Source organism: Eriocheir sinensis, chromosome 33 (genome assembly GCF_024679095.1).
Source record: "Eriocheir sinensis breed Jianghai 21 chromosome 33, ASM2467909v1, whole genome shotgun sequence".
Lineage (NCBI taxonomy): Eukaryota > Metazoa > Arthropoda > Malacostraca > Decapoda > Varunidae > Eriocheir > Eriocheir sinensis.
The window spans coordinates 12,075,894-12,089,594 of NC_066541.1; the positions used below are offsets into that span (position 1 = coordinate 12,075,894).

Sequence of the window (13,701 nt, forward strand, 5' to 3'; positions counted from 1 at the left end):
CTTGTTATTCTTTTTCTTTTTTCTTCTTTTTCTGTTTTTTTCCCTCATCATCATCTTCATCTTGTTCTTCTTGTTCTTGTTCTTGTTCTTCTTGTTCTTCTTCTTCATGTTCTTATTATTATTGTTGTTATCGTAAGTTCTAATCATGTTCAAACGCGTAGATTATTATTAGCATTATTCTTTACTTTTGATATAACTACCGTGCTAAGCTATTTTATTTATCAGTTAAACCTTCGCTGTGCTGAATTGCAAATCTTGTTATTTTTATGATTAGTCGTAAGTTTAGTTTTCATCATTATTAATTTTCTTACGGTTTTATGTTAATCTATTTCAGCGATAAGTAGTTTGTTGTTTTGCTTATAGATACGAATATTTTTTTTTTTATAATTTTATCTACTTTTTCTTTTTTCACTTTGTTATATTTTACTTTCGTCTCCACTCTTCGTGGTCGTCACTGTCCCGTGCAAGCGCTGAGCATCTTTTCTCCTTGTCGCAGAGAGGCATTAAAAAAACTTTGCATCAAGCCTTCCAAAAGTTGTCGTGAGGAGCGCAAAAGGACTCGGAATAATACCCAAAAGAGATCAAAGAAGCATCAACATGAAACTCGAAACTTAAAAGATGTTGTGACGACAAAACACGATAAGAAAACGAAAACGAAAACAATAAGTAAACAAATGTAAAAAAGATCAGAGTAGACATATTTGAACGAACGAACATAGAAAAATTACTAGAAAATACGTTACATAAAAAAGCAAATAAGTACAGATGGCATAATTGGACGAATGAACATAGAAAAATATAACAAAAATACTTCAAAATTAATAATAAATAAACAAATAATTACAGATGGCATAATTGGACGGACGAACATAGAAAAAATACAACAAAAATACTTCAAAATTAATAATAAATAAACAGATAAGTACAGAAGACAATTTGAACGGACGAACGTAGAGAAACAACAACAACAACAACAACAACATTAACACAAAAAAAAAAAGACAGTCAAAGTTAATCAGGAAGCAATGCAAATACGAATAATCACAAATAATAAATAAAAGCAAAACAAAACAACGGTAATGGCCACACGAATTTCAACTCGCTCCCTGCCTGAACCCGGTCCCCAACGAAGCAGAACGAGAAGAAATAAAAGCAAATTAAACAAGAAATAAACTCCTGCACCCCCGCTTGTCGATATCGTGTGTGTGTGTGTGTGTGTGTGTGTGTGTGTGTGTGTGTGCGTGCGTGTAGCCATTTGTTCTTACTTATTTGTGCATTTTTGTAGGACTAAGTCAAGTTCGTGTGTGTGTGTGTGTGTGTGTGTGTGTGTGTGTGTGTGTGTGTGTGTGTTCTTGCCCGTTAATCATTACTTGTTTTTTTTTTGCAGGAATAAGTCAAGCTCGTGTGTGTGTGTGTGTGTGTGTGTGTGTGTGTGTGTGTGTGTGTGTGTGTGTGTGTCGAGGCTTCGGGCACTGATTCGAACCACCGCCGGAACGGGAAGGAAAGCAATTCAAAGCTCCGAGTGTCGTGAAAGTTTAAGAGACGAAGTTTCTTTAATGATTCGGAAGTTGTGTGTGAGAGAGAGAGAGAGAGAGAGAGAGAGAGAGAGCATTCATTTCCCTTCAGTCCTTCACTCAAACCACAAACAAACCCATTCACGAAATTATGTGTAAAAAAAAAAAAATCAAGTGAAAAATAGAAAGACAAGGAAACGGAAACAACAACAACAAAAAAAAAACTAAAAGCAGGAAATGTAAAAAAAAAAAATGGAAATAGAATAAAAGAAAAGTGAATGCAAAAAAACAACCATTCACTAACAACAACAACAACAACAACAACAACAACAACCAACCTTTTTCCATTCCCTTGCACTTTTATCCGATCATTTCCACCCCCGCTTCCGACCCCCCAAAAAAAGAAAAGAAAAAAAAAGAAAAAAAACTGAACCCCCCCTCCCCCCCCTCCCCCCCCCCCTTCTCGCTCTCACCCCATCCACAGACACTCGCTGGAACTTGTCCATTAACAAATTCTCTCTCTCTCTCTCTCTCTCTCTCTCTCTCTCTCTCTCTCTTAATGCCTTACGGACCACCCCTCATTAATCTCCTCCTCCTCCTCCTCCTCCTCCTCCTCCTCCCGGTCTTCCGTTGTGGTCCCGACGGAAGAGGTTGAGGAAGGAAGGAAGTCGATGGTTTGAGGCGGCAGACCCTCGACTTCTTGTGTTCTGGTGCTTAAGCCTTAAAGAGAGGAAGAGAGGGAAAGATGGAGGAAGGGAGAGAGGGAGAGAGGGAGAGAGGGAGAGGGGGATGGAGAGATAGGAGAGAGACAGAGAACAAGGAGAAAGGGGAGTGAGATAAACGGGAAAAGAGAGAAGGGAGGTGATAAACGGAGAGAGAGAGAGAGAGAGAGAGAGAGAGAGAGAGAGAGAGAGAGAGAGAGAGAGAGAGCACGTTTTGAGTAGGCATGGAGGGAGAGTTGGAATTGGGTGTGACATGTGTCGAGAGGGAGAAAGAGAGAGGGGGAGAGGAAGGGAGAGTTTAAGGGAGGGAGGTAGAGAGAGGGGGAGAGATAGGAGACTGACCTGTCACAACCAATCCATAGGGAAATTAAGGTTGGGACTTCGGAGCTGAAATAGTAAATTGCTTCTTCGTTAATACCTGTTCAAATCACGTCTTCTTTATCTTTTTTTTTTCTACTTCTGCTTCTTCTACTTCTTTTTCTTTATCTTCTTTTTATTTTTATTTTTGTTTTTATTTTTTCTTCTTCTTCTTCTTCTTCTTCTTCCACTTCCTTCCTCCTCCTCCTCCTCTTCCTCCTCCGCACCCCTTTCAAACCAACACACACACACACACACACACACACACACACACACACACACACACACACACAGGTCAGTGTTAATTACTTGCAAAACTCGCTCCTAAACTTTAACTAAACTCGTGCAAGAGATTCAGGAAGAGGAATGTGGCGGCGGCGGTGTTGGAGGTGGCGGTGATGAAGGTGGAAGTGAAGGTGGTGGTGGTGGTGGCGGCGGCGGTGGTGGAGGTGGTGGTGATGGAGGTGGTGGTGATGAAGGTGGTGGTGTTGGAGGTGGAGGTGATGGAGGTGGTAATGTTGATGGTGGTAGTGGTGTTGATGGTGGTGGCGAAAAGAACAGCAGTAACAACAACAACAACTACAACAATAACTGCTACTACAAATATACTTCTGCAACCACATCAATTTCTACTACTACTACTACTACTTTTTTTTCTTTTTTTACCACCACTAAAATGATACCCCCACCCATGTTTATTTTCCCGACACATAATCATAGAGGGCTCCATAGTTTGGAGGTCATTAGCCCCAACTCTGTTCGCTAATGACTGTGGCATCCAACCATATCACTAATACTACCTGACACTAAATCACCTATCATCTATTACGTCTAGATCCCCCTTTCCTTCCCTACTCAAGTCACTCCCGACCCACCCTAACGTCACTCTCCACCACTGTGGCTTCATAGTCCATATTGGAGATGGTGGTGGCTTTTGGGCCAGAGTGTCTGGTGCCCCTGAGACATAGGATGGCCGACCTGAGCAGGGAGAACGAGAGACGACTACTACTACCACTACTACTACCACTACTACTACTACTACTACTACTACTACTACTACTACTACTACTACTACTACTACTACTACTACTACTACTACTACTACTACTACTACTACTACTACTACTACTACTACTATCACGAATAATAATAATAGTAATAATAAAAGAAATAATAATAATAATAATAATAATAATAATAATAATAATAATAATAATAATAATAATAATAATAATAATAATAATAATAATAATAATAATGATAATAATAATAGTAACAATAATAACGGTAAAAATAATAATACTAATAAAACTCACAAATAACTTCAGTCACTCTCTATAAACATTACTTACGAATTACTTTCCAAACATGGCCTCTAATTAAATCATTATGGACTGATGTAATGTTTTTTATTTTATTTTAATTAACAAATGCGAAAATTACGGCATACCTACTCACTCACTCACACACTCACTCACTCACTCACTTTCACTCTCTCACTCACACGCACTCATTTTCACGCACTCACTCACTCACTCACTCACTTTCATCCACTCACTCACTCACTCACTTTCATTCACTCACTCACTCACTCACTTTCATTCTCACTCACTCACACGCACTCACTTTCACGCACTCACTCACTCACTCATTCACGCATAATTCCATACACTAAACTAGACTCAGCATGCTTTATATTTTTCATCCATTGCATAATACCGTAAAAATCACATTGTTTTACATTTATACACTCATAGTTTTCTTGACATAACATTTGGCTCACTTTTGTCAAACCTCTGCGGCATTTTCTAAGTATTTTTTTTTCTAGGTTTTGGTTTTAATCTGCAAACTTAATCCATTAGCAAATTCTATCAACATAATTTTTCCCGTTAAACAATGATATATATTTTACTATTAAACACTACTTTCCCTTATTTCAAAGCATATGTAACCTCTTCTAAGTAATTCCTCTTGGTATTTGTATTAATTCTCTATTTATTAAACGTTCATAAAGATCATTAATAGTTCATACTGGTAAACAGCACATTTTTTTTTCTTCGGTTAATATTTTCTCCCTTTTTAGAAACATTTACAACCTGCTCTAAATATTTTTCCCTCAGTTTTACTTTTCGATTTACCTTTTTTTTTATATTGATTAGCTCTCCATTACCTGATCTAAAGTGGGTAACATCACCTTTCTTTCCTGTGTGGGATGTGGCGACGCTGGGATGCTGCGGATACTGTTGATGTGACCTCTGATGTGGCGCTGTGCTGTGACCTAACCTGATGTGACCCTGGGATGTGGTGCTCTGGGGTCATTGTATTGCTGTGGCTCCGTGCTGTGACCTGACCTGATGTGACTCTGTGCTGTGGTCGACGTCTTATGGTGCCGTGATATGACCTGACCTGACCTGATGTGGCCCGGTGATGTGGTCTGCTGGGTCGTCTGATTGCGCTGCCGTGATGTGGCCTCCAACTTGTGTTCTCCAACTTGCTGGGGTGGTTGCTCGTGTCACATCTGTTTCCCGTCTCCTACTTGCCCCTCTTCATCATCTCCTTCCTAATCTATCTTCGTCTGTTTTCTTCTTCTTTTACCTCGCCATTTTCTTCTCTTCTTCGTTTCCTCTCTTCTTCCTATTTCATCATCATCTTTATCATCATTCTTCCTTCACCCTGTCATCTTCTTCTCCATCTTCCTTCCTCCCCTTTTTCCTCTATTCCCCTTTTCTTCTCTTCTTCCTTCACTCCATCATCCTCTCCTCTGCTTCATCATCTCCCTCTCCATCCCTCCTTCCCTCTTTTCCTTCCTCATCCTTTACTTCACCATCTCCCTCCTTCTCTCACCCCTTCCCATATATCCCTTTCCCTCCATATTCCATCCCTGCTTCCTCCGCACACACATGGTAACTCTCTCTGCGGCGCCCTTCCTTCCCTGCGGTGTTGACTGACTGACCTGCAAACACACACACACACACACACAGACGGAGACGGCGCTGATGTACGACGCCGTGAAGCTGTTCGTCCTGGCCATGGGGGCGCTGGACAACTCAACCACCGTGTCTATCAGCCAGCTCCGGTGTGAGGGGGAGGAAGCCTGGGTGCACGGGAACTCCCTCATCAACTACATGAAGCTGGTGAGTGTGAGGGAGTGAGGGAAAGCGTCTTATTCCTTCACTCACTCCCTTCTTTCCTCCATCGCTCTCCCCCACACAAACCTCACTCCTTCATTCCCTTCTCCTTTTTTTCCAGGCATCTCCCCTTCACTCACTTCCTTATTCCTTCCCCACTATTTCCCTCCTCCCCCACACTTTCTCACTCTTTCTCCTCCTTTCCCCATCTCTTCCTTCTTTACCTCCAATTCCTCCCTTCTTTATCCTCCCCTCTCTCCCAATCCCTCCCTTCTTTACCTCCCCTCTCTCGATCCCTCACTATCTCTAAAGCCCCGTTCACACTCTGCCGACTCTGGGCCACGACAACTCAGCGACTCGGGGTATACGAGGTCTTGGGTGTGAAATGTTGATGTGAAAGGGTCGTACATGGTCGGATAGAGGTCTAGAAACGATCGCCGGATGCTGAGTTGGCACAATGTGAAGGGGGCCAAAAGAGTCGCTTGGTTGTCGTGGCCCAGGGTCGGCGCAATGTGAACGGGGCTTAAGAGATAGTAAGAGAGAGAAGGGAGGCAAAGAAGGGAGGGACTGGGAGAGAGGGGAGATAAAGAAGGGAGGAATTGGAGGTAAACAAGGAAGGGAGTTTGGAAAGAGGGAGGAAGTGTGAGGAAGAGTGAGAAAGAAAGTATGGAGGAGGAGGGAAATAGTGTGGAAGGGAAGAAGGGAGGAGATATAGCGTATGGTCCGAACCTAACCTAACCTAACCTAACCTAACCTCGGTGCTCATTTCCGTCTCATTGGCCCTTTGAGACTGTGGTGGGAGAGAACCATTAACAGGGTGACTATCCAGGTTACCATAGTTTACCTTCCCCCGGTTTCCCCAGGTACCCATTTATCGACCAGCCCAAAAGTAAGGTTGAACAGCTAGGTGGACTGCACGCCGACTTAATAGACCGGGATTCGAACCTTGGCCTGCAGATTCGTAGTCGGGGACGCTAACCACTGCACCGCTGAGGCCTTTGAACAGGAAAATAAAGAGAATGAATTGAGCAAAGGCAGAGACAGGATGATGCAAAGAAAAACAATTGAGAGGGGTGACTGGTATTATGTTATGGAAAAAGACGAGGAGGATTAGCGATGAAGTGATGAAGACGAAGAGAGAGAGAGAGAGAGAGAGAGAGAGAGAGAGAGAGAGAGAGAGAGAGAGAGAGAGAGAGTACAGTAAAGTCAGTCAGATCATAAGGCGAAAGAAAATGGAGAAAGAGAGAGAGAGGGAAAAAAAGCTGAGAAAATATGGAGGAAAGGAAGTGAAGGACGAAGGAGGGAAAATTTAATGTGAGAAAGACGAAGGGAAGACAAGGGAGGGAGAGTTTAGGAGAAAGGAGAGAGAGATGGAGGAGGTACTGAGGGGAAGGAAAAGGAGATAGAAGGGCGGGGCGAGGAGTGAAGAACGAGAGAAGGAGAAAGGAAGGAGAGGAGAAATATTAGAGAGAGAAATTTAGGAGAGTGAGAGGGAGGGAATGGAGGACTATGGAAGGAAGAGTGAAGGAGAGTTGATAAAGAAAGAAGAGGAGGAAAGTTAAAGAAAGAGAGAGAGAGAGGAGAAAGAAGGAAGGGAAATAGTAAGAGAGAGAGAGATCGAGAGAGAGAGGGAGTGAAGGATTACTATGGAAGGAATTTAAGAGTGAAGGAGATTTGATAAAGAAGGAAGTGGAGGGAAGATAGAGAAAAGGAGAGAGAGAGAGAGAGAGAGAGAGAGAGAGAGAGAGAGAGAGAGAGAGAGAGAGAGAGAGAGAGAGAGAGAGAGAGAGAGAGAGAGAAGGGAAAGGAGGGATGAAGGAGTATACTATGGAAGAGAAGAGAGTGAAGGAAGGTTGATGAAGAAGGAAGTGGAGGGAAGGTAGAGAAAAAAAAGGAGGTATAGTTTTGGGTACGATTGAAAGGTGAGAAAAGTGATTGGAGAGACAAGGAGGAGGAGGAGGAAGAGGAGGAGGAGGAGGAGGAGGAGGAGGAGGAAGAGAAGATGGTGCTGATGGGTGAGAAGGAAGATGAATGAGAAAGAGGAGGAGGAAGGATGAAGCGGATGAAGGAGAGAAGAGGAGAATAAAAAGAATAAAAAAGAACAGGAACAAGAAGATAATGTTAATAGTGAGGTGGAGTGAAGGCGTGATAGATAGATAGATAGATAGATAGAGGAGATGAGATAGATAAGTGAGAGAAGGAGAAGAAGAAGAAGATAATGATAACAGTGAGGTGGAGTGAAGGTGTGAGTAAGGGGGGGAGATAGATAGATAGATAGATAGATAGATAGATAGAGGAGATGAGATCGATAAGTGAGAGAAGGAGAAGAAAAAGAAGAACAAGAAGATAAGGAAGATGACAAGGAGGTGAAGTCTAATGCGAGGAGAAAAAAAAAAGAAAAAAAGAAAAAGAATAAGAATGAGGTCAGATAGAAAGATAGATAAGTGAGAGAAGCAGAAGAAAAAGAACAAGAACAAGAAGATAAGGAAGATAACAATGAGATGAAGTCTAATGCGAGGCGAGAAAAAAAGAAAAAAAGAAAAAGAATAAGAATGAGGTCAGATAGATAGTTGAGAGGAAGAAAATAGAAATAAAAAAAGAACAGGAAAAAGAAGAAAATGATGATAATGGTGAGTCGGAGGCTAATGCAAGGGGCGTCATTTTCCAGGAGAAGCTGCCGGGCTACACTGGACACATTGAATTTGACTCGGATGGCTTCAGGACGGATTTCACCATGGACATCACTCAGCTCGGCCCCAACAACCTGACCAAGGCACGTTCTGACCCCGTCCTCCTCCTCCTCCTCTTCCTCCTCTTCCTCCTCCTCATTTCATTAGTCATATTATTTCTTTGAGGTTATGCTTGTCTCTCTTTTGGCCGCTCCTCTTTACTTTTTTTAGGAATGGTGAGTAGCGGGCTTTTTTTTTTTCATTATTGTTTCTTTTTTTTGGTGCCCTTGAGCTGTCTCCTTTGCTGTAAAAAAAAAGAAGAAAAAAAAATTACCAAAGAGCATTCTGACCCCCTCCTCCCTTCTCTGCCTCATTAACCATCCTCCTCCTCCTCCTCCTCCTCATCATCATCATCATCATTTATTGTATTTATTTGAGGTTGTTTCATTTTTCTCTCTCAGGTGGGCGGGGGCTTCGTGGTGCAGTGGTTAGCACACTTGGCTCACAAACAAGAGAGCCCGGGTTCGATTCCCGGGCGGAGTGGAAAAATTTGGGCGGCTTTTCCGATACCCTACGCCCCTGTCCACCCAGCAGTGAATGGGTACCAGGTATTAATCGGGAGTTGTGTCCTGTCTCCTGGGATCTGTTCCTTTCTCCTTTAAATCCTTCCCCTTCTGTCTCTCTGTGGCATATATATATATATATATATTTTTTTACAGCAAAGGAGACAGCTCAAGGGCACAAAAAAAAGGAAACAACAATAAAAAAAGCCCGCTACTCGCTGCTCCTATAAAAAAAAGAATTAAAAGAGGTGGCCGAAAGGGAGGTCAATTTCGGGAGGAGAGGCGTCCTGATGACCACAAATGTTGCGCCGACTAAACGAAACTTTCCAACTTCTCTCAGGTGGGCACGTGGAGCAAGAAGACCGGCACCAACTACACCAGGACGCAGAACGAGACCATGAAGGACATTATTCAGGGGCTGCACAACAAGACCCTCATCGTGTCCTTCGCCTTCGTGAGTATCCTTCATCATGGCTGTCGTTGTCACCTTGTTTTTGCACTTTTTGTTGTAATATTAATTTTCTTCTTCATTGTTCCCTTCCTTGTCTTGCTGTTCCTCTTCCTCCTCCTTCTCATTCATCATCATCATCATCATCATCATCGTTTAACATCCATTTATTCCCTATGGTGGGGTTGGACGGGATATGAGCCTCCTCCACTCTTGCCGGTCCATAGCCATTTCTTCCGTGATGTTCAGCGTCCTCATATTTTCTCCACCACCATTCTCCACGTCTTCCTTGGCCTTCCTCCTCCTTCTCATTCCCTCATTCTTTTTCTCATTTTCTTCGCTGCCCATAAATGCACACGTGTCTTTCCTCCCTTCCCTTTCCCTTATTCTCTTGTTCTTGTTCTTCAGTTTCTTCATTGTTATTGCCTCTCTCCTCCTTGTCCATTTTTTCACTCCTGACTGTCCATAAAAACACAGATCGCTCCTCCCTCCTGCATCTCCCTCCCCTCCCTTCCACAACTCCCTCCCTTCCCCTCCACATCTCCCTCCCCTCCCATTCCCTCCACAACCTCTAACCTCCCTCCCGTCTCCCTCAGAATGACCCTTACATCATGCTGAAGGAGAGCCCCATACAGCTGACAGGCAACGACCGCTTCGAGGGCTTCTGCATCGACCTCCTCAACCACATCGCCGGCATCCTTAAGTTCAAGTATGAGTTGGTGCCAGTGCCCGAGAACGCCTACGGCTCCCGGAACAAGACGACCAACAAGTGGAACGGCATGATGAAGGAGCTGATTGAGAAGGTGTGTGTGTGTGTGTGTAGTGAAGCACAGAATACTTTCACTACCTTTATAAGTAACTATTTTTTTCACAAATAATTTACAGAAATAATGAGAAATGTGTAATATAACAGTGTTAAAATAAGCGAAATAATCCTTAAGTATGATACACATAGATGCTTTGCGGGTCCTTCAAGCTTGGCAACGCTGTCCTCGCGCTAATAACGATATTCAGTTAAAGTTATTGTTAAAACCGTTTTAATTAGCCTTCTGGCTGCGCTAGTGCTCCCGCAAAGCTGTTTCGCTATGCGGCGTTGTTATTGTCCAATACATATCTACTCAGGCGCGCCGTATATTTTACCTGATAAGTAGACTGCGGCGGCGGGCCACTGGAGTGGCTTAGCAAGTAGACTGCGTAGGGCCACCCAGGTGGCTTAGCAAGTAGACTGCGTAGGGCCACCCAGGTGGGTTAGCAAGTAGACTGTGTAGGGCCACCCAGGTGGGTTAGCAAGTAGACTGCGTAGGGCCACCCAGGTGGGTTAGCAAGTAGACTGTGTAGGGCCACCCAGGTGGGTTAGCAAGTAGACTGCGTAGGGCCACCCAGGTGGCTTAGCAAGTAGACTGCGTAGGGCCACCCAGGTGGGTTAGCAAGTAGACTGCGTAGGGCCACCCAGGTGGGTTAGCAAGTAGACTGTGTAGGGCCACCCAGGTGGCTTAGCAAGTAGACTGCGTAGGGCCACCCAGGTGGGTTAGCAAGTAGACTGCGTAGGGCCACCCAGGTGGGTTAGCAAGTAGACTGCGTAGGGCCACCCAGGTGGGTTAGCAAGTAGACTGCGTAGGGCCACCCAGGTGGGTTAGCAAGTAGACTGCGTAGGGCCACCCAGGTGGGTTAGCAAGTGAACTGCGTAGGGCCACCCAGGTGGGTTAGCAAGTAGACTGCGTAGGGCCACCCAGGTGGGTTAGCAAGTAGACTGTGTAGGGCCACCCAGGTGGGTTAGCAAGTAGACTGTGTAGGGCCACCCAGGTGGGTTAGCAAGTAGACTGTGTAGGGCCACCCAGGTGGGTTAGCAAGTAGACTGTGTAGGGCCACCCAGGTGGGTTAGCAAGTAGACTGCGTAGGGCCACCCAGGTGGCTTAGCAAGTAGACTGTGTAGGGCCACCCAGGTGGGTTAGCAAGTAGACTGTGTAGGGCCACCCAGGTGGCTTAGCAAGTAGACTGTGTAGGGCCACCCAGGTGGCTTAGCAAGTAGACTGTGTAGGGCCACCCAGGTGGCTTAGCAAGTAGACTGTGTAGGGCCACCCAGGTGGGTTAGCAAGTAGACTGTGTAGGGCCACCCAGGTGGCTTAGCAAGTAGACTGTGTAGGGCCACCCAGGTGGCTTAGCAAGTAGACTGTGTAGGGCCACCCAGGTGGCTTAGCAAGTAGACTGTGTAGGGCCACCCAGGTGGGTTAGCAAGTAGACTGCGTAGGGCCACCCAGGTGGCTTAGCAAGTAGACTGCGTAGGGCCACCCAGGTGGCTTAGCAAGTAGACTGCGTAGGGCCACCCAGGTGGCTTAGCAAGTAGACTGCGTAGGGCCACCCAGGTGGCTTAGCAAGTAGACTGCGTAGGGCCACCCAGGTGGGTTAGCAAGTAGACTGCGTAGGGCCACCCAGGTGGCTTAGCAAGTAGACTGTGTAGGGCCACCCAGGTGGCTTAGCAAGTAGACTGTGTAGGGCCACCCAGGTGGCTTAGCAAGTAGACTGTGTAGGGCCACCCAGGTGGCTTAGCAAGTAGACTGTGTAGGGCCACCCAGGTGGCTTAGCAAGTAGACTGCGTAGGGCCACCCAGGTGGCTTAGCAAGTAGACTGTGTAGGGCCACCCAGGTGGCTTAGCAAGTAGACTGTGTAGGGCCACCCAGGTGGCTTAGCAAGTAGACTGTGTAGGGCCACCCAGGTGGCTTAGCAAGTAGACTGTGTAGGGCCACCCAGGTGGCTTAGCAAGTAGACTGTGTAGGGCCACCCAGGTGGCTTAGCAAGTAGACTGTGTAGGGCCACCCAGGTGGGTTAGCAAGTAGACTGCGTAGGGCCACCCAGGTGGCTTAGCAAGTAGACTGCGTAGGGCCACCCAGGTGGCTTAGCAAGTAGACTGTGTAGGGCCACCCAGGTGGGTTAGCAAGTAGACTGCGTAGGGCCACCCAGGTGGCTTAGCAAGTAGACTGTGTAGGGCCACCCAGGTGGCTTAGCAAGTAGACTGTGTAGGGCCACCCAGGTGGCTTAGCAAGTAGACTGTGGCGCCGCTTAGGTCGATATTCTTAGTCGCTGCCGACTTTCATATCAATTACTTCTAAGGGCCAAGAAAGAGGTAAAATGGGTTCTCATGAGTGTTTTTGCACAGAAGCCTTACCAAACTCCCACCAGGGTCATAAAAGTACCCATGGAAAGGCCCACAACCCCTAGGAAAGCCATGTACAGTGTGTGTTCTTGGGAGGTGAAATGGTTTATGATAAGACCTACAGATAATTTTGACACCACAGAGACCCCCACAGATAATTTTGACACCACAGAGACCCCCACAGATAATTTTGACACCATTCATTACCACTCACCTCCACCCATCACCCCACCAGAGCAGAAATGGCCATCACCGGCCTGACGATCAAGTACAAGAGGGATGAAGAGTTTTGTGCTTCTCCAGGTCTCTATTGACAGTCTTTTTTGTGTTGCTTCCTTTGTTTTCTTTACCATTCGCTATCATTTACCTCCATCTATCACCACCAGAGGGCAGAAATGGCCATCACCGACCTGACCATAAACTACGAGAGGGAGGAGGCGGTGGACTTCACGATGCCCTTCATGAACCTCGGCATCTCCATCCTGTACAAGAAGCCGACGAAGATGGCCCCCTCGCTCTTCTCCTTCCTCTCCCCGCTCTCCCTCGAGGTGTGGATGTACATGATCACTGCTTATGTGGGCGTCTCCATCCTTCTCTACATACTGGCAAGGTGAGGATTTGAGCTTGTGTTGGTGTGTGTCTGTGTGTATTTACCTCTTTGTAGTCAACCGGGCCCGAGCTAAGTTCTAATAGTCCCGCTTCCATATCTACATTTATCCAGCCTTTCCTTCATTTGATTTGTATCCACCTCATCAAAGTTATTTACCAACTTATACAGCGTGATCAGATCTATCGTTCCTTTCCTCCGCAGGTTCACCCCCTACGAGTGGCAGAACCCCCACCCCTGCGACCCAGAACCGGACACTCTCGAGAACCAGTTTACCATCCTCAACTGCCTCTGGTTTGCCATTGGGTCTCTCATGCAGCAGGGGTGTGACTTCCTGCCGCAGTAAGTCGTGTGTGTGTGTATGTGTGTGTGTGTGTGTGAGTGAGTGAGTGTGTGTGTGTGTGTGTGTGTGTGTGTGTGAGTGAGTGAGTGAGTGTGTGTGTGTGTGTGTGTGTGTGTGTGTGTGTGTGTTTCGCTCGCTCTCTCCTCTTTATTTGACAAGTGAATGTTCCTCAAATGGTAAGCCAGAGAGTGAAATGCTG

At 45.6% G+C, this 13,701-nt stretch overlaps 1 protein-coding gene across 4 annotated transcripts in view; it reads left to right on the top strand.

The window, feature by feature from the left end:
- LOC127006744 (glutamate receptor ionotropic, kainate 2-like) overlaps positions 1 to 13,701 on the top strand; it is a 96,604-nt gene that overhangs the window by 73,023 nt on the left and 9,880 nt on the right. For all 4 annotated transcript variants that reach the window (XR_007759720.1, XM_050877029.1, XM_050877030.1 and 1 more), the window contains 6 exons: positions 5,575 to 5,727; positions 8,390 to 8,494; positions 9,294 to 9,407; positions 9,998 to 10,204; positions 12,939 to 13,162; positions 13,364 to 13,501. Coding sequence is in view for 3 of the 4 variants with exons in the window: in XM_050877029.1 (XP_050732986.1) it covers positions 5,575 to 5,727; positions 8,390 to 8,494; positions 9,294 to 9,407; positions 9,998 to 10,204; positions 12,939 to 13,162; positions 13,364 to 13,501 (941 nt within the window). In the remaining variant the exon portion in view is untranslated. The remainder of the gene's footprint in view (positions 1 to 5,574; positions 5,728 to 8,389; positions 8,495 to 9,293; positions 9,408 to 9,997; positions 10,205 to 12,938; positions 13,163 to 13,363; positions 13,502 to 13,701) is intronic.